Genomic DNA, 24,339 nt, shown 5'->3' with positions numbered 1-24,339 from the left:
GCTGTCCTCTCCTTGGCTACTCCTCTGAACCCTCAGGCCAGGGGTTTTTGCCTACCTCTACCTGAACAGAGGTCTCTCTGCTGATTAGGAAAGCTTGTGGCCAGATTGGACTAAAGTGGCAGTTAGAGCTGAGCTCAATGCTGAAACCAAGGGATCACATGTCACTGCAACCTTAAAGGGCATCCTAAAATCAACAGTAGGCAAATGTGGAGTGCCAAAGATGGGGCAATCAGGAATATTTAAAGCTTCCTTTAAAAAGTTTCAAAAAAACGTTGCCAGTGGTTCAGTCCACTCAGCCTAATATATGGATCCAAAGGGACGTTTTGGAGGACAGCGTGAGGGTCCTCCATTGTGTTGTGGTGTCGAAAGGCAATGGCCCTGGACTCAGATGGCCTCAGTTCAAATCCCATGTCTGCCTCTCAATGTTTTTAAGGCTCAGTTTCTTCTGAAAAGTGGGGATAATGAGAGTATTTTAGAGAATTGTTATGAGGAGTAAATAAGATAATGCGTGTCAAGTGTTTATTGTTTGCTCATAGTATCATACAACCAACGTCATTAAAAGCCTTCCAAGATTCCCTCCTAGCAGGAAACAGATAGAACCTTATGTACGCGGAAGGGGTCAGCTGTGTTTGGATGGTCAAATTGGTTTGATGGCTTGGGGAGGGAGAGATACTGGGAGGGATGAAAGGAGGAGATCGGCTGGGCCAGGGCATGGGTGCACGGTCCTACTCGTCCACGCCCCCCTTTCCCCAGCCCTTGCTTTCCCTGCACCCTTGATCCCCCTCCTCCCTCAGCGGGATCTTCTTGCTTCCTTTTATCTGAGAGGTCAGGGCTTCGCCTTCAGCTTCAGAAAGGTAATGAAGAGAAGAGTGACTTATTCTCTCCTCCTGAATTCTACTGAACGAATCTTTGGAAGAGTAGAGGGATTTTCTACATCATAATCTTAACTTACTGTAGAAAAGTGAAGGAGGATCATATAAGGAGAGTTTTGGTATGTGTGTATCAAACGGGTGGTGGTGCGGGTGATGGTGGTGTTGATGGAGAATGGACATTGAGAGCCGTGTGTGCAGCACCTTGACTGCCATTCCACCTTGATCTGGGGAGGAGGTCCAGAACCTTGTGAGCTCCTAGTGGTCAAACTCATTATATTTACATTCATCGTTATCATGGCTCTTCTGTGATCCCTGAACAATAAATGCACGAAGAGCTCTTGAACGCAATTCCTAACTGAAGTAGCTTTCGAATAGGGACTTTGTTCTCTCTGCTTCTAGCTTACTGCAGGTTGCCGGCCCTCTCTTTATTTATCTGTTTTTATTTTGTTTTCAAAAGAATGATAACACCCATCAGGGCTGCAGCTGTTCAGTTGTCCAGGGCATTTCATGTCAGGTCCCACAGGTTGAAATCCAACTTGAAATCAGTCTACCCATTAAGGCATTTGCCCTGTCCGGGTGGCATCCATGTGGAGGGAGGAAGGAAAGCCTTGTTTTTCTTCCACAAAAGTCCAGTGTGGGATAGTCTACCCCTACTCCTGTTTGGCCAGCTGATGCTTTCCCTTCTCTGAGGGTAAAACTGAACCATGCAGGATGTTGAAATGCATCACCCTGCTGGGTGCAAGCTTGTGTCACATGAAGCTGCAAATCCATTAATGTGCTTTTCAACCCCTGTACTGCCTCTCCTTTTCCTTATCTCTGAAAGGATCTATTTTTAGTTCCAGATGCTGGAGCTACTGTGATTCAAAACCTTTCAGTCACTTTCTTTGGAATGCTGAGGAGTCAAAACCAGAATGATTACAAAACTAGAAAGATTTTACAGAAGCAGTCATCCCTTAATATGGGGAAAACATACGAAAATAAAAGGTATATGATATCATAAAAATTTTTCTAGAATACAGGAAACATACCAGCAGTAAGGAAGTTTAGTCTCACTTTTTAATGTAGAATAGTTTGGAACAGTTAAAAGGAATATAGTTCACCCAACACACCTATTTCTATCTGTTTCAAACTCATTCTTTCCACCTTAAGTAAACTGGGGGAGTCAGCTGTGTTAGGATGGGCACATTGGTTTGATGGTTTGGGAAGGGAGGGATATTGGGAGGGGCGAAAGGAGGGAATTGGCTTCTCTGGTCAGCTGGTGGGGCTTGGAGCCCTTGTGGATGAGGCTGAGGGTCATGCCCAGCAATGCACTGTGATGCCAAAACACCAGGGGCACTCTGTAACGTCTGGCTTCCTGGATGCCTTTTGTGAAGTACCCAGGTAGAGCATTTTTACTAGGTTATAAAAGTAGAATCCTTTTTACTCTAGGTAAGCTTTTTTTTTTTTTAACCTAAGAATGGCATTTTCTGTTTTTAGTAATGAACCATGTAGCCAGTAAAAACTTTACTCTCTTCCCCAAAAAGGAGCATGGTTAATCCCAAAGGCTTTTTTTAGATCAGCCTGGATAGTACTTAACCTTTAATCAACCAATTCTCTAGCCAAAAGGCAGCTGCCAACCCTAGAATACTTGGTTGTTTTGCATCAAATAGCGGGATGAGTGGTGACAATTTCCCTGTCTTTCTCACTGATGCTCTTGGGTCAGCACCACACACCACAGCTCTGCTCAAAGTCGCAAGCTTTTTTATATCCTTGCTTGGGTGGATCAAGAATAACGTAATGGAGTATATATTCTGTGTATCTTCTCATTAACACAAATTGAAATAAAAAACAAAATCTGGTAGGGTATAATGAAACCAACACCCTCATTCAGTGCCAATGGTATTGACTTTAGAAATAATTTGGCAATATGTATCCAATGCTATTAAAAGTTCTTTACTTTTTAATCCCAATTCTTTGCAAGTATTCTGAGGAAGTAATTTAAAATATGGAAAAATTGTACGTGCCAAGATACCCTATGAAATGTTTTAGTAAAAAATGGATGTAACCTAAATGTTGAATTAGGGCGGTGGTTAAATAAATGCGTATTTGATGTAATATTATGCAGCCACTGATTCAATACATATACCATGTAAGTGAGCAGACAAAGCCACGACATATTAAGTGAAAAAGGGAGGGTACAAAATTGAATACACAGTATAGGTAGAACGATTTTCAAAAAGTTTTGTAGAAAAATATCCTGGATTGTGGGTGATGTTTTAATATATTTTAATCATTTTGTATAAGGTCATATAGAATATATGATAATAAAAGTAAAAAGTAAAAGAAATGGCCTTTGTGGAGCGGGCAGAAAAATGTCAAACCCGAAGCCTTTTGGTTATTTCAGTGTGGGAAGGTCACACATAAGGCTCCTCTGAGCTCCATGTGTGAGCCAGAAAGGCTAATCCTGCTGAAGGTGTCTTGGAAATGACCTCATCAGCACACAAAAGCAGAGAGAACCATCCTGCCTTCCAGCAAGGATCTGAGAAACAACCAAGTCTCCTATTACAACTACTGCTCACACCTCTCTCCCCTAAGACACCATAATTCTCTCTCATCTATGTATCGGTTCAACTTACACGTTCATTATTCATTTAATTTCACTGCTTAAATTGACAACAAACTATGACAAGCTACAGAAGCTACTTTTTTATACTAGAAATGCATTTCATAGGTGATTAATATTGAACAAGATTTGGAATATATTATTTACAAAGCATACCACAAAACCTAAACAATACCAAATCTGATATAGTGCAACTTTACAAAATTTATTTAAATTTTGGTTTATTTGAACTTTTTGCACAAGGGCTTTTATCAGCTCTTCTTTGCTTATTGTACATGGAGAAAATCCAAGTGGGTATCCCTCATTTTTAACTCAATCTTTCCTATACCTATTCCTTTGTAGAGGAAGGATCTATATCTTATGATATAGATTTTTATATATCCAACCCATGATTACTTACAATCAATTGTGATATTTTTATTGTTTTATAAAATAATTCCCCACACTACACATCCATATTGGTAACAAAATCAAAGAGCACATGCAACTACAGAATTCACCATGGCAATATTTATGATAACCTGCACTGCCAAAAACCAAACTAAAAATCTCGTTCCTTTTACTTCCTCGGCCCTCTTCTTCAGACATACCTAATAAAGCCTTTATCAGTGGCCACAATCTTACTGTTTTCTCTTTCACTCCTCTCTGCCCTTGAACCAGAGAAGGAAAGTGCATGGACTTCCCCTAGATTTTGCAAGACATTAGGTCATGCATGCTGCCCACAACAAAGAAGCTTCCTACTGTGAAACCACAAAGCGAATCGTGACCTCAGCAACCCCAGCTCCAGCAAAAGGAGAAGCAGGGGCCAACACCGATTCAACACCAGCCTGAGATCAAACGGTGTCCATTTCTCAAAGTCAGGCATGATTTCTTTCTCTGTTCACAAGCTTCAGCCTGTGGTGGGAGAAAAACACTTTCTTCACTGCACCCATTATTATTCTCTAAACATACAACACCATAGTTAAGAAGTCCAGGTGAATTGAACTTTGCTTTAAATATCTGTTTTTCCATTCAATGCTGATTCTGAGAATTTTGGGTTCCTTTCCCAGCCCTTGCGGATCCGTGTAAGGGTCTTGTCTATACATGGAAGGATGAGGATGAACTTGATCACCAGCACCGTGCAAGGGATGATCAGTGCTATCACGTAGGCTGAAGGAAGATACCAGACGAGGCTTGAAGGACTGAGGAATCTCTTTCCGCCGTACACCAAGGTGTGGGCTGTGCACAAGATCAGGGTCAAATAACCCAGTTTGGACTATAAGCAAGAAACAAAAACATATACATTAACACTGTTTACACTGTAAGCCAATGAAGGGTATTTGTCAAAGCCACAAGCTTTTGAAACCTGTAATATTTAGAACACTGCTAAGTCCTGAAAAAGCATTAACTCTCCTTCAAGATGATCAGTATATCATTTAAAAAAACACTGTGCTGGGCTTCCCTGGTGGCGCAGTAGTTAAGAATCTGCCTGCCAATGCAGGGGACATGGGTTCTAGCCCTGGTCTGGGAAGATCCTGCATGCCGTGGAGCAACTAAGCCTGAGCACCACAACTACTGAGCCTGCACTCTAGAGCCCGTGAGCCACAACTACTGAGCCCATGTGCCACAGCTACTGAAGCCCACGCTCCTAGAGCCCGTGCTCCACAACAAGAGAAGCCACCGCGATGAGAAGCCCGCGCACCACAACGAAGAGTGGCCCCCGCTCGCCGCACCTAGAGAAAGCCCGCACGCAGCAATGAAGACCAAAAAAAAGAAGAAAAAAACGCAGCCAAATAAATAAATAAATAAATAAATAAAACGACTGTGCTTGCAAATGACATGGTGGTTTCATCTTAACCTAACTGGTAAAGATTAGGTTAGGAAAGATTCCCAGGAGTAAATTCTTTTGCATTAGAATAAATAATGTACCTTCTTCTTCAATGGTAAAACTCTTTCCTGAATCACCTTTTCTGGAGGCCAGAGATGAGCAAGATACAGTATGTCCTCAAGAAGCACCACATTAGTATATGTTGCTGACTAAGAGCAGATGCTAGCTACATTCTGTCGCAATAAAGAGCAATAAGCAAACTTTACTTTTGGTTGGTTGGTTGTTTTGACCTAAATACAAAGCTCAATGTTCATTTCTGTCTTAATGTCTTGAATAAAGGTGTAAACGTGAGAAAATGTTGACTGCATTTGGTCCCTGGGAGAAACTGCAAGACTTCTGAAATTCAAATTGTTCTATAAAGTTCAAAGCTGATTTCAGTTACTAATAGTCTGTTCTGTTATGCTGGTTCACAAGGAGCATGCATCAGAATTACCCAGAGGGCTTGTGAAAACAAACTGCTGGGCCATACCTCCAGAGTTTCTGAGTCATTTAGGTCTGGGTGGGGCCCGGGGATTTGCATCTAACATGATCCCAGGTGATGTTTGTGATGCTGCCACTTCTGGTCCAGGTACCACACTTTGAAGACCACTGGTCTAGAAGATACCAGCTGCTTTTAATGAGGTATCTGGTGGTTGATGTGTTTTCCCTCTTACAGACCAGCTTTGAATCTGGTACGATGACAGTCTAGCGTATCTTGCTTTGAAGGTTTTAAAGATTATTTCATTATATGCCTTTTCATATCAATAAGTCCATATTCTAAAATTGGTTTTCAGAAGTAGAAATTTTATGTTTAGGTTTCTCTCCACCTTGCACCTAGTACATCTCCACACACAGAATTTAATAGTAGTTGGTGCTTTTCACTTTATACTCTTAGCTGTGGCTCTGGGAGTGGTCAGGAATCTTGGCAAGGGATGCCCTGCGAGGAAATTCAGCCATTATGGAATCTGCCTTTTGGTACCAGAGTTTAGCATTTTCTAATTTGAACTTGTTTCAGTTGCTATTTTTATGAGATTGCTAGGGAAGTGATGGAGTTAAATGAAAATTTATGCAGGGTATGAGAGAAAAATGAGAATATTTGTAAAGCCAGAATCATTTTGCACTGTAAAGTAGATTAAATCGTGAAGTCTTTTACCTGGACAAATCGGAACTCTCTCCAGTTGACCATGTTGCTAACTGATGGCAAGGAAGTGATTCCCAGGAGTACAAACAGGAAAAATCCAAGCATTCCCATAGCGATATATGAATCGCTGAGCCAGGCAGTAGAGGTACTAAATGGACTTTCTTTCTTGGCTATTGCCTAAGAAAAGTTATAAGCAATTTTTTAAAATTCCATTTTTTTACAAACTGCCCAAACTTTTAAGGGGATGAAGAGTACCTCTGCATGGTTTCTTTGCTCAAAGAAAATTGTATAACATTTCTTAACAATCACTGAAAATAATTACACTTAGAAAAATACACTTAGGTATTATATTTTTTGATAGAAAAAGTAATTGGTTCTATTGGGACTTTATTATGATAGTTGACTCCAGGAGTTGTATAGAGAGTTTTAATTGACCCTATAAATCCTAAAACAAGATAAACATTTACTTAAACCTTCCTTACCATATGGCTTCTTGTTCCCCAAGCAAAAATCGATGTTCTCAAATGATTACATCAGGATTCTGTTTTCCTGCTTTATATGCTGATTATTCACACACATGAAGTTTGAGTTCTTTCATGTTTTTTTATGTTGTAATATGGCATCAAGTCTGTTGCATCACATCTTGAGAGAAATCTGGCCCCTGTAACATGACTCTTACCCAAGGACATCCCATGTATTTGTTAGGGAAATAATGTAGAGAAATCCACAGACCCAGCACTTTGAGACTGCGGTAAGATTGATCAAAATCAATTATTTCCATACGAGAACTGATGTATAGAACTTCCTCTGGGACAGCTTTAAGACTCCCTGAGCTGATTCTCTCTGAATATTTTGACTATGCAGAATATAGTATCTGACATTTGCTCAGAATTGTTTAGTTTTCTAGTTATTGAGGACAGCATCCCACAAGTCAAACATTAATGGAGTTATAAGCACCCTTTTGTGAATTTGTTTACATTCCTATGACACATGTTTGGACAGCCCCCTCACGTATAAGATGGTTGGTTTTGACTTCCAAAAGGAAGTAGCATGCATAAAGATAGAAACTTGAAAACACCTTGGCTTCCATTTATTGAAGTAACTCAAGTAGGTTCATTAAGTTTTCCTGAGCCTCCAAATCTGTTAGTTTGTCAGTATCTCAGTGAGTCCTGGGAATACAGATATGGACCCAAGTGGACTGGGGAATCTACCTTTCATTCTCAATAGGTGTATGAGATTTCAACCAGATTCAGTAAAAAACAAAACAAAACAAAACAACAACCCCCTGAAAACAAACATGAGGTGTCTAGTTATAGCTACTTTAAAAAATAAAGATGCTTAGAACAGTGATTTTCTATAACTGTGAAGTGGAATATGGTGTAGCAGGATTGCTCTTTGATTTAAAGAATAGGAGAATACAAATGAGTAGAGATTTACCTGGGCAATGGTTCTGTTGGTCCATGTCCATCGTACATAATAACGAATAGGGATCACAAGTGTGTAGAGGACATGAAGGAAGGCAAATCCCAGTGCTATCAAGCCAAGCTGCTTTCTGCACAGCATCCAGTGGTCAAACCAGTCTGGGAATCGGCGGTATTTTGTACCTCGGTACAGCTGCAGGATGGCCGCAATAACACCAGGGAGGTAAACCAAGGCCAGCAGTGTAAGTGCTGCTATTGGAAAGACACGATTTGGAATAGAAATAGCCAGGCGGAATGTCCTATCTTTTTTTTCATAAACATAAGGGTAGATTACTTCTCTTATTACACAGTAGGAAAAGAAGAATACACACAGAACAGCAGACAAATAGAAGGGGAACTTCCACATTGGAAACAGTTGCAGTGGGTAGTTTTCAATTTCATTGGCTGCCACGAGAGATCCTTTATCCAATGGAGTAAGTCCAAGACTACGAACAATATCCATTACTCTTTGCTTGGCTTTGCTGTCATTTCCGCAGACAAACACCTGGGTTAAAATAATTCATTTTGTATTTTTTCTTTCTTTAGTAATTATTTTGAAAGTCTGTATAAGCACTGTGCAAGACAATGCCATATGGTAGTTAACTGCTTTTCAAACAAGGCTGTAGAAAGGACATATTTAACAAGATGATGGTTTAGACTTGCACATGTGTGTTGGATAGTTAAGTACCAGGGTTTTAAGTCGAGAGTGGCTGTAAGCATATCACACTGATATGATAAGACTTGGTTCTCCACAATGCAAACAGTTTGATCTCTCTTCCGTATTCTTGGGTGCCGTATCACTTATGGATTGCTTTTAATCTCAGTGAATAAATGGAACCCGTTTCATACAAGGTAATGGGAATAGAAGGGATACCCATCAACAATTTAGCAGTGTTATTTTCTAGTACTGACAAGAGGGCTCCAGAGACTGACACCATTGGGTTCCATCAAGCTAAAAGCTGAGGGTACAGACAGTGCTAAATAAATCACTACAATTGGTTACCCTACCTGGCCAAGCCCAGGAAAGTCACTCATGGCACATATTAGCAGAATGAAGTGTTTTCTTTTGGAATTATGTTTTGGAATCTTTGACATAAGCACATATTAAAACATTCACTTTTTAAAGATGGAGTGTAAATTTATCATTTAATCTTACCTGCCGACTTGCATCCAGTGCCCTTGACTGGAGAGCCCAGGCTGAGATGGTGTTAAATGCTTTTACCACGTGGGCTCCCGGCACCAACTGAGCAAGGTACTCTGCATTCGACTGCGGATACTGCTTGATTTTCAGGTTGTTGCTGACGTCGACCAGGATTTTCCCATTGAGAGCCTCAGTTAATTCTGTGAGAAAATCGTAATGTTCCCTGTGGATTGCTATGATTATAATGTCAGATTTCTGGGCCGCTTCTGAGTAGCTCAGGACCTCTGCACCGTTGGGCAGCAGACTGGACATCTGGGGGTTTCGACTTCCAAAAACAATAGAATAACCACATTGGAGCATTTCAAGTCCCAGTGATCGTCCAAAATCTCCAGTTCCAAAAATACATACAGTGTCTTGCTTCTCTGAAGAATTCGTAGTGAGAAGAAGTACATCTGTAGTTTTCTCCATGACTGAAAGATAATAATGCAAACACCCAACAAAATATGAATGTTCTGGCAAAAATTAATGAGAATTATATCCAGGAAACAGTGATTGACTGATGTTGTTTGAATCTTTTACTGAGTTATCTCAAGCATATTCCCTGCAAAATTTGGAAGGAGTAAAAACTGTCTCACATATTCTATGTCTTTGTTTTTTTTGAATTTTATTTTAATTTTTTTTATATAGCAGGTTCTTATTAGTTATCTATTTTATACAAATTAGTGTATATATGTCTCATATGGCTTAGTAACAAAATCTTCTATTGGATAAAGAAATGCAGTAAAAACCCAAGACGCTGACTGGTTGCTGTCTTAAACTATGGACGTGTATCACAATGATACTGCATTTATTGAACACTTAACAGTTCCTAAAGTTCTCAAGAGCAAAATCTGACAAAGAATGCAGTAATAAGGAAATTACAGACCAATTCATTTATGTTTAGTGATACAAAAATCCCAGATTAACCAACAGAATCTGGCAGCCTGTTAAGAGGCAGTGCACATTGATCACATGGGATTATTCTAGGAATGTAAAGATTAGTTCTGTAAATTCAATATTAGAAAATCCTAATAGAACTCACCATGTTAGAAGATTAAGGAGAAAAATGTGGCCATGTTTATGTATGCTAAAAGATCAAGAACCTATATGTCTTCAGAAATTTCTACAACATTGTAAATTAACTATACTTCAATAAAACTAAAAAAATGATATTTATTCTTGATTCATATTTAAAAAGGAAAAAATAGATATTTCCTTAACATACAAAGTATCTATTTAAATAGCCAAAGTATCTATCTAAATAGCCAGTTGGAAGAAAAAGTTTAATCTATACCTCACACTCCCCCCCCAAGGTAAATTTAAAATATATTAAAGATTTAAATATTTTTTTTAAATGGAACTATAATAGAGCTAGAAGAGGCCATGGAGAATTCTTTTATAACCTTAGACGGGAAAAGCCTTTTTCCTATATCACAAATCCTTGAAATCATTAAAGAATAAAGGGACAAATGTGATCGCATAAAAATAAATAATACCTGCAAAGCAAAAAATCATGATAAGTGAAGTCACAAGATAATCAAACTGGAAAAATATATATATATATTTTTTTGCGGTATGCGGGCCTCTCACTGTTGTGGCCTCTCCCGTTGCGGAGCACAGGCTCCGATGCACAGGCTCAGCAGCCATGGCTCACGGGCTTAGCCGCTCCGCGCATGTGGGATCTTCCCGGACCGGGTAACGAACCCGTGTCCCCTGCATCGGCAGGCGGACTCTCAACCACTGCGACACCAGGGAAGCCCTGGAAAACTATTTTAAACTCATACAAACCAATAAAAAATTTGCCCACTAGACAATAGGGCAAAAGACTATGAGATGCTAGTTCATCCTAGGGAAATAGGACTTTTCAATATAGTAAAAGATTTTTTAATCTTACCCAAAGTAAAAGAAGTGCAGGATAAAACTAAACTGAGATACTGTTATAAACCATGTGATTGTGTTGCTTTGTAAGGTTTTGAAATTTAAAGATCTTGAAGTTTTCATGATCTAATAAAATAATCTAGGATACTCTCTCCACTTTCAAAGAATATTATTTCTTCCTTCGGTACTGGATTTTTCTCAAAAACTTTTCTCTTCCCAATATTTAGCATTTAGTTTAAACTTTTAGTTAATCTTTTTTTGGGGGTGTGTGTGTGTGTGTGTGTGTGTGTGTGTGTGTGTGTGTAGTCTCTTGTGTTCAGTGATGCATCCTCAGTGCTAAAAAAGAGCACTGCCTGTGATAGACCAGGCACTTCTTGGTAAATATTTGTGGGATCATATTAGAAGGGTGGAATGTCGGAGCTGGAAGCAGCGGTTTCCTCTGTGTGCCAGGCACAGCATGAGGTGCATGATGAGGAGGAAGCTGAGTGAGTACAGACTGAGCACTGGGAGTTAGGGAGGAGTAAGGTGAAGCAGAGAAGTGGGGGAAGGTGTTGTAAGGACATTGCTTCTTCCACCCAAATGGGTTTAAAGTAAAACTTCGTGAATTTGATGTGGCGTTTCAAACCAGACCTAATCATTCTTCCATTCCAGCATATGGTGAAGTTCATGCAGATTGTAGAGCATATGAAGATTGCACCTTTTCAATAGGATTTCAGAAATCTGCCCTTTCCATTTTAGCCCATGGAAAACACCTGTTTGTTTGATTTTCTTGAAGTATAGTTAATTTCCAATGTTGTGTTAGTTTGGGGGTAAGCAAAGTGATTCAGTTATACATATATATGTATATATATATTCTTTTTCAGATTATTTTCCATTATAGGTTATGACAAGATATTGAATATGGTTCCCTGTGCTATACAGTTGGTCCTTATTGTTTACCTTTGTTATATATAGTGATGTGTATATGGGTTTTTTTATAAATTTATTTTATCTATTTATTTTTGGCTGTGTTGGGTCTTCGTTGCTGTGCGCGGGCTTTCTCTAGTTGCGGTGAGCGGGCTTCTCATTGTGGTGGCTTCTCCTGTTGCAGAGCACGGGCTCTAGGCGTGTGAGCTCAGTAGCTGTGGCTCACAGACTCTAGAGCGCAGGCTCAGTAGTTGTGGCTCACGGGCTTAGTTGCTCCGCGGCATGTGGGATGTTCCTAGATCAGGGCTTGACCCCATGTCCCCTGCATTGGCAGGCGGATTCTCCACCACTGTGCCACCAGGGAAGCCCAGTGGTGTGTATATGTTAATTCCAAACTCCTAATTTGTCTCCCCCGCCCCTGCTATCCCCTCCCCTTTGGTAACCATAAGTTTGTTTTCAATGTCTGTGAGTCTATTTCTGTTTTGTAAATAAGTTTGCTTGTATCATTTTTTTTTTTAGATTCCACATATAAGTGATATCATATGGTGTGTGTCCTTCTCTGTCTCACTTCCCTTAGTAAAGGAACAAGAAATACAAGACTTCTCTGTACTTCCACAGAAACTCTTTGAATAATTTAATTAAGCACAACAAGTGAATCATTTTATAAACTAGCTAGTGACTGATATCCTGAACTTTATCAGAGTAGGAAATGACCTTATATGGGAAAGTACCTGGATATGATCAGGGCCTATCATATGGAAACACAGCTGTCCCTTTGAAAAGCTCTTAGCAGCATCTACAAATGCAAACTAGTGTAGCAAATTCTATTGTATTGCTAATCAGTTAACAACTAATTGTTATGACTCAAACCCTAAACTGCTGAATGATGCCTTAATTTTTCTACTTCATAGAACTGGTTTGTGAGTGTACTGACAGAATACCAGTGTGCCTGGCTATTCCCTCACTTTTTCTCCATTCTTTATCCTAATATATTATTTTTCTATCTCCTATATTGGGATGAACATTTGCAAGCAAAATATAGATTTGACAAAGTTGCCTGTGTCCTGCAATGAAATGGATGATGTCTTTACTGACATATTATCATTTGGATTACCTTAATCATTGCAGAGAGTCCAGACTTCATTTTGACCACGTGGCCCCTACATTCATCTATTCTAACCTGTCATAAAATTTATTTTAAAAAATGAAGATATTAACTACACTACACTAGTATTTTTTGCTCCACTTACTGGCCACGTGACCTTGGGTGAGTTAAACTATTTGTGTCTCAGTTTCATCAACTTTAAAATGAGAGATCTGTAGTACCTACTCTAGGGGCATTGTGAGGATCAGATGAATTGATGTATCTTAGAACAATTCCTGAGAATTAGTAAGTACTCAATAAGCTGTCTATTATTAGGAGAGTATTTCATATGCTATAGTTAATTAATCAGTCTATTAATGATCTAATTAATGTAGTCTTTTTATAAATTCTATAAATTAAGGGTTAATTATGCTTCTATAACTGTGATTATTGGAATATATAAAATTTACCTGAAATAGTATTCAATAATTCTTGAGAAGCTTCTGCTTTCCCCACTTCTTTCTCATAAATAAAACCTTATATAAAACGGCTTCAGAGCATATGAATTTATCAAAACACAGATGTAAAAACAGCTCAAGTGTGAATCTCTCTCATTTGTAATTCTTTCACATTTTACTTCAATATTTCCCCCTTAAAATGCAGCTTGGCAATCCAGCATAACACACTTGGGCTGTTATCCCAAGCATTAAAATTTATTTTCCCTCTTAAATCTTCAGAGACAAACTGAAGGTACAAAAACAGTAAGGAGATATTAAAATATCACTGGTGGAGTCAATAGAAAGTAATACAGTTATTCCATTGGGCAGTTAGTTACTCCATATCAAGTTACAAGGTTGATAATTGTGTCACACACATCTTGAGTTCCCCTTCAAATCCTCCTGGTTCTATTTCCAGTCCTTGGGCAGTAACTGGGCTCTGCTCTGTTTCCACTGCCTAACAGAGGCTCACTTTGGGGCTCTAGATCTTTTAGCTCTCGATCCTTGTCCTGGGCTTCTCTGATACCTGTGCCTGTTTGGCACTCAGACGTGTACAGCCCATTGCCCCATCATAGACAACGGGGCACAGGACTCCATGGATAAGTGCTTCCCCTTTCATCTTCTGGAACACAGTTCTGACACATTTCATAAGGCTCCTATGAAAGTCCTAGAGGAAAAGAGTACCACTCATCTGTAACAGTGGCTGATTTAATGGGCTTTTGTCTTTCCCATGTTCCCTGGTTTAAGCCCCTTGCCCCTCACTCCTGTTCCCTGGAATCACTTCCGTAATAAACTATCTGCACACAAGCCTTTGTTACAGGCTCTGCTTGCAAATCAACCCAGGATAATACACTATTTTGATTATTATTATCTTTTCATGGTAGAAGAAAAATGATCAGACCTCAGGTTACAACTGGGATGATGAAATAACATGTAAAAAGTTAAAAAGTTAGCAAATTCTTTGGAAGAATTAGATTCAGCACTCTTGGAAAAAATATCCTGAAAACAGATGTTCATGAAAATGAGATGTATGCACACTCTAAACCACAAGGGAGATCTCATTGAGGGTGTATTTTACAGTAAGTACTAGGTAAAGAAGGAAGTTACAATCATTTCAGACTATTTGTAACTCAAAATAACTCCCATGTATAAACATGGATTTATGGAGGTAGTAAGGTTTCTTGTTCAAAGACTTGTAAAAAAACTTTCCTAGTCCTCTTTTATTCATAGATGTAGGATGGAAGGAATAAAGAAAATAAGAAAGGTGGTAAACAGGAAGCGGAGTTATTAAGGGAAAGTTGGGGTAAGTTGGTTATGGCATAGTGGTCTCCTCTCCTTCCTTCAGCGCTTTCCAAACCTCAGTTATGTAACAGGAATCAAAACAAGACTACCCCCTGGTTTGGAAAATCTCCAGGTTTTGCCTCCTGTGGAAGCATCTCCCAGAGAGGGAGGCCAAGACAGGCAAAGCGACCCTGCAAGAGTGTTTATATAGATTAGAGATTGGCAACCAATGATGCAGATGCAAAGGTGACAGAGACAACTGTGAGGGCCATGGTAGCAGCCACCAAGAAGCGTAAGCGTGAGTGTGTGTGTGTGTATGTGTGTGCGCACGCATGTGCCTATGTGATGAAGTGGTACTGGTGTGGGTCATGTAGAGTCTCGCCCATCAGGTCCCTCTGTCTGCAGATCCCACCCCGGGTTCTGGGAACCTAAGGCAGCATTCTGCCGGATGTTCCCAGCTAGGTATCCCTTGAGGATGTTAGGGCCAGTCTGGTTTGTGCTTTTACTTCTCTCATCTCCCAGAGGTCAGAGGACAGAGAGGCCCAGTTCTAGCTTTAGAGGATTCTAGCATATGAAAAACATGGAAATGTCCTAATGGAATACAAACATTTCACATTTTAAACGCTTGTATTTAACAAGCAAAGAAACCTTTTTATTTAAAATAATTATAGATTCACAGTAAGTTTAAAGCTAGTACAAGAGGTCCTTGTGCATCCTTTATCATTTCCTCCAGTGTTTACATTTTATATAGCTAGAGTACAATATCAAAACTGGGAAACTGATATTAGGACATTGGGTGTGTATAATTCTCTGTCATTTTATCCCTTGTGTGGGTTCAGGTACCCACTACTGCAATCAGGATGCAGAACTATTCCGTCACTACCCCTTTATAGTCATACTTATCCCCCTCTCTGACTCCAGCCCCAATCCCTGGAAGTCATGAATCTGTTCTCTGCTCTGTAATTTTATCATTTTGAGAATGTTATATAATGAAATCACACAAAATGCAACCTTTTCATATTGGCTTTTTTTCACTTAGCATAATGCCCTTGAGATCCATCCAAGTTGGCGCATATGTAAATAGTTCATGTAAATAGTGCGTTCCTTTTTAGTGTTGAGTCCATGGTATGGACTTCTTCATTTGCTAGTTTGCTACCTGAATGTCCTGTTTGGAAATGTTGCAACAGCGTTACAAAATCTGCATGTTTTAAGTGTTTATACTTAACAAGTCAATGCTATCAAATGCTCAGGCACCACCTCCTGAGATTCTGAATCAATTGTTCTGAGGTAGGGCCCAGACATCTGTATTTTTAAAAAACCAGACCAAACAGATCAGTTCTAAAGAGCATCCAGAGCTGAGAACCGCTGGAAATGGGAAAAGATAAGGGTATCTTTTTTGGAAAGAGATGGTGAGGAGGGAAAAGGCAGAGGGAGAACAGGCTGTGGATGAGCTTGTAGGGGGATGCAGAAACATTTCACCTGCTTTACAACTTCTTCCTCTAAGTAACCATTGGCTGGGTCTGATAGCCTAGAATTCCTACTTTTATGAAAACTGGAGGCAAAAAAAGTGTGTGTAGGCCCCCTATGGGAAAGGGTCAAGGGATGCCAGACACAAGACTTGGTAGGCTTTGCTCTACAATTCCCTTAAGGAAACTTTGATGAGTTGTCTTCTATGAGCCACAAGTTATGGTTTGATCAAATCCAGCCATGAATCTGCTACGGTCACTCCTTCACAGCATCTCTCATACGGTGCCAGACAACATCCCGTTTACATTCGGATGAAACCAGTATTAAAGACATTCTGCCCCTTTCTCCCTTTGAGAATTCAGCTTTGAATTCTGAAGCGATTGTTCACACAAGGTTTTGAACTCCTCCTACAGTACCCTCTCCGGACAACCCCCTGCCCTCCGTCGGGGTTGTAGCACACAAGTCCAGTGATCTGGCCTGGCACCTCCAGGGAGTCAGAACACAAATGACACTTTTAAACTCTATACGACGTGACAGGATTTTTCACTTTAATTTGATGCCTGTAAACAGGGATTTTAAAATTTCCTTCCTTCTGTTTTATTTTCCCTTCTGAATTTCAACCTGAAAGCCCTAGATGACTTGACAACACATTTGTAGTGAGCTGACGCCCATCAATCAAATGTTTCTTTTAATTACCAGGCATAGGGGCGGGATGGAGTTCTGCAACTAGGCCAGCCTTCCTCTGATTCAGAGCATTTGTTTTAATATATCCCAGGGACAATTGGAAAGCAAAAAATAGTAAAAAATATATATATATATTTTAAAACCTTACAATAATACATGAACCCATCCAGTTTATTCACTGTGCTATTTCTGTATTTAGTGAGATCAAGGCTCTTTAGGGAAAGCAAGCATGCTCACATTTAAGCACATATTCTTTTACTAACAGGCATATATTACTGTAGCAAAATCAGAAGCTCTTGGTTTAAAAAGACCACTGATTGTAGTTTACAAAAAATGTAATGTGCCCATAATTAATGGAGTTTTCTAATTTTTTTGACAGTTCCATCTGCAGCCTATATATGTTATTTGAACATATAATAGTACTTTTCTTATTTTAGCCTTGTAGTTAGAAGTAGCTCTGTCAGTAATAGCTATAGACTGACATAAATCTATCATTTAAAGCTCTTAATCTGAATAAAGAAACCACTGCAGGTTGGTTGCTGAAAAATTGATTAATGATTTCAATTGTTTTGGGAGAAAATGTTATGTATCTCATAGCACTGTAATTTACTGATGCTTAGTTTTTATGCTAGCCAATAGAATGACCCAAAAGGAAACTAATCTTAACTTGTCCAGTCTGATTAAATCACAAGAGCATAACTAAATATAACCTTTACATTAATATTCTATGGGGATATATATCCACATGAATTGCTAATAAGTAAAACTAGCCATGACGTGCTGCAGCTAAAATGATTCTGTAACATTTCACTGCCACCCAATGAATACCAGGAGAGCAAGGTAATGCAGAGCTATATTATCGATTTTAATTGTACTTTAGGAGAAAATTTATTTCTTTTAAATATTGGTTCTTTGGTGAAATTCTGGTCCAACTAAAAATCTTTTTAATACGTGTTTTCACATTTACATCTCAGCTGCATCTGTCAAGATAAATGAAGATTGTTTTATGATTCCCTGGCTAAGAATTTTATCATGTAGGTTTATTACCCCCTGTCTAGGCTAGTTAGTTCATTTGATTAAAGCTGGGGCTCATGACAGCAAGGTCAGGGATTCAGTCATGGCTGAGTTAATTTACCTTGACCTCTGTTTGCATTCTAAATCCTGAACAGCTTATAAATCTGTCGTTCACCAAAGATTCAGCATGAGAATTAGGACCTGGATTGCCACCATCAGAAAAACAACTCTGTCTCACTGACTGGGTGGCATTTGACTTGTACACAATACCTGAGCATTTGCTTTTTTTTTTTTTTTTAAGTAGTTTTTTATTTTTTTAATTTTTTTAAAATTTTATTTATTTATTTATTTATTTTTGGCCATGTTGGGTCTTTGTTGCTGCCCACAGGCTTTCTCTAGCTGCGGTGAGTGGAGGCTACTCTTCCTCGCGGTGCGCGGGCTTCTCATTAGGGTGGCTTCGCTTTGTTGCGGAGCACGGGCTCTAGGTGTGCGGACTCAGTAGCTGTGGCTAGCAGGCTCTAGAGTGCAGGCCCAGTAGTTGTGGCTCACGGGCTCTAGAGTGCAGGCTCAGTAGTTGTGGCTCACGGGCTCTAGAGTGCAGGCTCAGCAGTTGTGGCGCACAGGCTTAGCTGCTCCGCGGCATGTGGGATCTTCCCGGACCAGGGCTCGAACACATGTCCCCTGCATTGGCAGACGGTTTCTTAACCACTGTGCAACCAGGGAGGTCCTGAGCATTTGCTTATTGGGTAATTTGGTGATCACAAAAACCCACTTAATATTTAGTATCTATTAGTGGGTTTTGCTTTTCTTGGACTGCTATAGTCAGAGATATTTAAGAAGTGATTTGATCATTTCAGAATTAACTTTGTTTAAATAAATTTCCTGTGAATAGTTATTTATCCTCACCTTGAGGCCACTGGGAATTATCTCACTATTGATAACTGCCAAAATTAGTTTGGAGATAGAGCAGCTTTGCTGTGGATCTGATCCCATTCCCTGGCCCCCAACCCTGCTGATGGGGTAACTCCAATCTGCTTCAAAGCATCTCCTCAGCATTTTTAGAAATCTCCTAGGGGTGGTTTACATGTCCTGTATATAGTCTCCTTTATCTTCTTTTGGGCACCATTTTCTTCTATTTCTAATTTGGCTCTGGAGGCAAGGACTCCCAATGGCCAGAGTACGTCTAATGTTCGCCAAGACCCCATGAGCTGGAGCTGCGACCATGATCTGGCCTTTCAGCTGCTTCATTTCTTACCCCAGGAGGGAAAGTACCCTTGAAACACCTTTCCGCCTCCTGTATTATACTCTGATATACAGGCCTGAGGGCAGTGCTGGTTGATCAATATATTTTAGCGAAAGCAGCTCCTTCTTTTTAAGTCCGAGGTATTTAATTTCAGCTCTTTTTAGTTGTGTGGTATGACCAGAGCTGGCTTGCCAGCTGAAAGTTTGAAATCAGCCGTGGTGGGAGTTTTCACACCATGGAAATCAGCAAATGCTGTAATTCAGGACATTTTTTTTTTTTTTGCCTTAGAGAGCCATTTACCAGCATACCACTGACTCTTTCTCTCATCCCCTTCTCCCCAAGACTCTGCCTGTGACCATGGAAATGGAGAAATAACTGGACTGACAGGATGATATACTTTCCCACTCCTGACTTTGTACTTTAAGCCTTAAAATCTCTTTCCTTAGAGGCCTTCCTTCTAGGAAGGCTCCTAGGTTCTTAATGATAACAGAATCCATGTGGCTTCCCTCCCTCAACAAATGTTCCAGACCCTCTCCACTGCGCACATGGAGTTAACACGATTTTGGCTGTAAGTCTGACACTGCTAGACTCTTGGTTCCCTCGGGGAGATAGATACAGGGACCTCTTTGTGTACCATCATCCCATAACACATATCTTCTAATTTTCCAGACATGCATTAAAAAAAAAAAAAGAGCACAGTTTAGGATCTCAGTTGAAGATAACCATTATTAACTGCAATGAACCATTTACCAACTTGCTAATTGCTTTCTCCTCAGGCCCTTCCCGTATCTCATACCACCTAAGTCAGGGCAATTGAAGAGGATGAAGAAATCATTTTAGTACTTGGGTACTGGAGAAGAAATAACTAGAAGCATGATCATTTCTATAATAAGAATGATTTGCTGTAACTTAGTTCTTTTGAACTGTTCAATAGGCTTCATTTCTTGTGCCATGCCTTCAGGTATTAAAGAAGGGCTCAAGTGTTTTACTTAAGTTAAACTAATTAAAACCTTTAAAACTTCAATATTCCAACATTCATGACCTCAGTTAAATGCCTTAATCTCATTATGTCACTCTTTAAAATGAATTAAACTCCAAAGTATTATAGTTACAAATTTATTATGAACCTTACCCAGGATAGCAACATAATGGGGTTACTAAAATGAGAAGAAATACCAAAGTTGCTGCAATTTCTTTATCCTTTTAAAAATAGTTATAATAATTTCCACTACTTACTTTATATGTACTGTACAGCATACAGCAATCTCATGCTTCTTCCCAAAGGGCAGGACACTTTGACCCTATTAACTAGTACAGCTCAGGGGGCATCCATGCTTATAACCTCCTATGCCCATAATGATAAGCATCTTTCAAAAATAAAATTAGTGTTATCAACAATGTCTTGGTAGGATTGCGTGTTTTTGACAGATTTATTGAACAGCCTCTCTGAGCCAGGCACTGTGCTATACAAGAGGGATAAAGTGATAAACTTTAGACTGACCTGGTCCTCCAGGGGCTCCCAAGTTGGGGAAGATGGAGACACATAATCAAACTGCTGCAATACAACGTGTGAAGATGTTGCATATACAGAGGAGGGGAGCTATTCTGCCTGGGAAGTAGGACAAGAAAGTTTACCAAAGTCTGTGCATAATTGCTCAGACACTGCTTAATTTGGGCTCAAAACTGTTTCCACACCCTGTAAAATGAAAAGTATAGATGAAGATGTATAATCAGTGTGGACCATTAGCCACGCCCTCCTATTCCCATGCTTCTCAGTGCTTGTGCCATCACCAGTGAAACCCTGGTTGGAACACTTGGCCCTGTGCTTGATGCCATTTTTTTTCCTTCAATATTTGGAGCTAAGGTAAAAGAGATGTGTTCTAATAACCCCTCTCTAAGAGGAGTGCTATACAGTTATATTAAGTTACCTCTCAGCTTTCTCTTTTTTCAGAATTATAGTTCCTGACTTTTCAAAATTATCCTTTGCACACATTTACCTTCCTTATAAGATGAAAAGTGAACTTAACTTCATCCTGACATGAAGACTGATCATGTAACCTACATTTCAAAGAAACGTACTTTACTCAAAATAACTTTTCAGAAGGATGCAACCATCAAAGTTCAGTATGATAAGGCTTTTTTACACATGGCAGACTACACTCTTCTAGAACAATGTGGAGAAGCATTCAGATTAGGATGTCATGTCCTGCCTAGGTAATTAGGGTGGAAATGCTTCTTTGAGTAGAACATTGCGTATTTTTTGCAGTGACGTATTTCTGAAAGATGATCTTCATACAGTGCAAGCATTCTTTGTTCCTTTTTCCGTAATGATTTTGGAAGAACAAATTGCTTACGTATGTTGGCCAAGTATGTTTTCTTACCATACATTGTTTTCAGCATTAATTATCCTTTAGTTATTTACTTAGCTTTATTCCTTCCAGGTCTGATTTCTTCTCAAAAAAAGAACAAGTGTTAATTCAAATCATTTTGGAAATGACCTAAAAGTCATTCAAAATTCATGATAGGTTGAATACATCATGTGGAACTGTTCATAGTTAACTGTCTTCATAGTTAACTAGTGACCCATTCTCTTTGGATGTGCAGAGCACAGAAGGACGTACAAAGCACAGAGTCAAACAGGTGGCTTCAGAGGCCTTGTAAACTTTATTTCTATTACTTCTGGCCTAACTACAACTTCAAAAAAAAAATCCCACACAGAAAACTTCACTATCCACTTCACTATCCACAGCCTGTCCGAGATTCTTAGAGTAGGAATTACTCTACTTCCTTCCTTACTCTAATTCCTTCCTTAGAGTAGGAATTACATAGGTAGATGTAGTTGCAGACACTTAACAATTGACAAGGACAACCCAGAAGAAACCTACAAGTTGCCCTGGCAAGTCTTCAAGTTTGAAAGGTGATTATATCTTTTTTGGTTTTTTTTTGCTAGCAGATTAACTTTGTGAAGATTTTAAAAGGAAATAATTTTTAAATAGCAGTTGAAAAAAGATACAAATGACTTATAAAGATAACTGGATGGTGAGGATCATGAGGAAATGTAGAGTGACTGTTCAGGATTTCTTCCATTTTGGAATTCTATGACAAATGAATCTATTTTTCTTAAAACTGTTCAGAATAAGGCTCAAGGCTTAAGGTCATCAATGTATGAACAGGCTTATAAAAACGTATTTGGTTACTTCGAACAACAGTTAGCAAGCTTAAGCAAGGCAGGAATCCGAAAATCATTCTCAAGTTAGGGGTCGGGCCTCGAACATGCTGGTTTCTGAACCTTCAGTTGCTGTGTGAACTTCAGCAGCACCATAAGTGTTGCCAAATGGACAGAGTGCTATGACCCAATTTCTCCATACACATGTTCCATTTCCTATACAACCCTGAAGCCTGATAAATAGGGAGTGCTTCATCCTGCTTTCTGGGTTGGCAGTGTTTGCCATGCAGGTAGAATACAGGCAGGTAGAATTTCATACTGTGCTAAATCAAAGCATTCTGAAAAACTCAGGGCCTTGCAAAAAAGTTACTGCTTCAAATAAATGTGCCATTTTATAAAATTACACCTACTGTATCAGAAAAAAATGTTCTTTCATATGAGTGACACTTATATCACTCCCATTTATAGGGAATAGGACATTCTCATACAGCAAGGCTGAAGAATTGGTTTGGAAAGCTGAGAGTATTCTCTGAATGATAAATGTGGTACAAGTCTAGATACTCCTTGGGGAAAGACTATCTCTCCACAGCTGGGTAGTTTCCCTATAAAAGTGAAACCTGCATTATTATGAAGAAAGTAATTACTTGGTTACACTTATAGCATTGATGAAATTTTCAGTGTATTTCAAACCTGCAAACATATTTAGTCATGTGTTTTCACCTTGTTAGAGTTGGATTTTGTGGCTGCTCTGGTCCAAGAGCCTTATATTTTCCATGTGTGGAAACTGAGGCTGAGGTACTGAACTTCTAATTAGAACTAGGAATAGAATTCCCCAATCCACCCCTGCCCTAGTCTCCATCCAATTCACTTTCCCTTACACCAGTCATCTTTTAAAGAAAGTTTCTAAATTACTATCCAGAGGGAAAAACTACCTTCCAGCTGCCTCTGGACAAACAGGGAACCAAAGGCTTTATTTACTCTAAACAATTACATTCCAAAAAATATTTCTCTGGAAAAGCAATTAATCACTAAACTGCAGAAGGACATTGGAATCAAGATCAAGGATGGAAGCGGTTGCAGATCTCAGGACACATTTTCAGCTCTTGGTCAAGAAGCGGGCTCAGATCTAGATTGCCTTTATCCAGAAGTAAGATACAGAGAGGAATCCAAACCTCCAAGTCCTCTCCTTTGGTCTCGTCTGCACCCCGGGGATGAAAGTCTAGGAAGCAAGCCACTTGTTGAATTGCTTAACTCATCTGGCCACACACTTGGGTGGCCTTGCACCTTCTTCCCAGGGTGAGCAGGTTTGCGGAGTGGGGTCCTGGAAGCAGGGGTTCGAGGTGGGCAGAAGCTGATAAGGGAGGGGAGCCCTGTGGCGAAAGGTACAAGGCGAAGGCCAGCAGCAATGTGACCCACCTGCGGGAGAGGTGTTTCCCAGGCAGCTGTGGTCCAGCGTGGCTGCTGCGGGGCGCGCTGAGTGCCGGGCCGAGAGGGGACGCTGTGTGGCGTTCAGGCTCGGGGCTGCGGTTCGCCGCTCTCGTCGGTATAAGAAGCCGGAGAGCGGAGGGAGGGGCCCACTAGATTGCGCAAGAGAAGCGGTGAAGAAAGCAAGCGTTTCCAGGAAGGGTTCAAGCTGGGAATCCTGGGCAGCTGGAAAGACCAGAAATTCCGGTGCTGTCACTGTCGCTATTGCTTCAGATGTTGCTGCTGATCTCTGGCCAGCGGGGTTTTTAAAGCGTTTTCCCCAAACCCCTTGGGATATGTGCATCCCAGGCAGATTGAGGCTTGGAGAGGCTGAGGAGGACCCCTTTCCTAAGGAGCCAGAGGGGCCGCTCTGAAGAGCTGAGAAAACACCACCTGATTTAGGTACCTAGGCATTTCCCCCTGTGCCACAGTGTCAATTCAGAGGTGACATCTTTCCCCTGTGCCTGGAAACCCTCTTTTTTTTTTTTTTTTCCAGGGAGGGGTTCATAGCCTGGATGATCTTGAATTTGGAGGTCTTAATTTAGGTAGATTAA

At 40.0% G+C, this 24,339-nt stretch overlaps 1 protein-coding gene across 1 annotated transcript; it reads right to left on the bottom strand.

Annotated features, from left to right (window-relative positions):
• Window positions 1-1,745: 1,745 nt before the first annotated feature.
• STEAP4 (STEAP4 metalloreductase) lies at window positions 1,746-23,861 on the bottom strand. The gene is made up of 5 exons (XM_060020581.1): window positions 23,738-23,861; window positions 9,078-9,532; window positions 7,899-8,426; window positions 6,474-6,638; window positions 1,746-4,729 (listed from the first exon to the last, which is right to left on the bottom strand). The coding sequence occupies exons 2-5, from the start codon at window positions 9,528-9,530 to the stop codon at window positions 4,466-4,468; spliced, it is 1,410 nt and encodes a 469-aa protein (XP_059876564.1). The 5' UTR covers window positions 9,531-9,532; window positions 23,738-23,861; the 3' UTR covers window positions 1,746-4,465.
• Between the last annotated feature and the right edge of the window lie 478 nt (window positions 23,862-24,339).

This window comes from Delphinus delphis, chromosome 9, assembly GCF_949987515.2.
Source record: "Delphinus delphis chromosome 9, mDelDel1.2, whole genome shotgun sequence".
Classification (NCBI taxonomy): Eukaryota; Metazoa; Chordata; class Mammalia; order Artiodactyla; family Delphinidae; genus Delphinus; species Delphinus delphis.
This window is presented reverse-complemented; position numbering and strand designations above follow the sequence as displayed.

What these genes read in the sequence shown, in the direction of transcription:
- STEAP4 (XM_060020581.1), bottom strand. Translation starts at nt 9,530, where the DNA reads ATGGAGAAAACTACAGATGTACTTCTTCTCACTACGAATTCTTCAGAG. An exon ending in CCAACAGAACCATTGCCCAG is followed by an intron (nt 6,639 to 7,898) that starts GTAAATCTCTAC and finishes AACTTTTCTTAG; the next exon opens with GCAATAGCCAAGAAAGAAAG. An exon ending in GAGAGTTCCGATTTGTCCAG is followed by an intron (nt 4,730 to 6,473) that starts GTAAAAGACTTC and finishes TCTTGCTTATAG; the next exon opens with TCCAAACTGGGTTATTTGAC.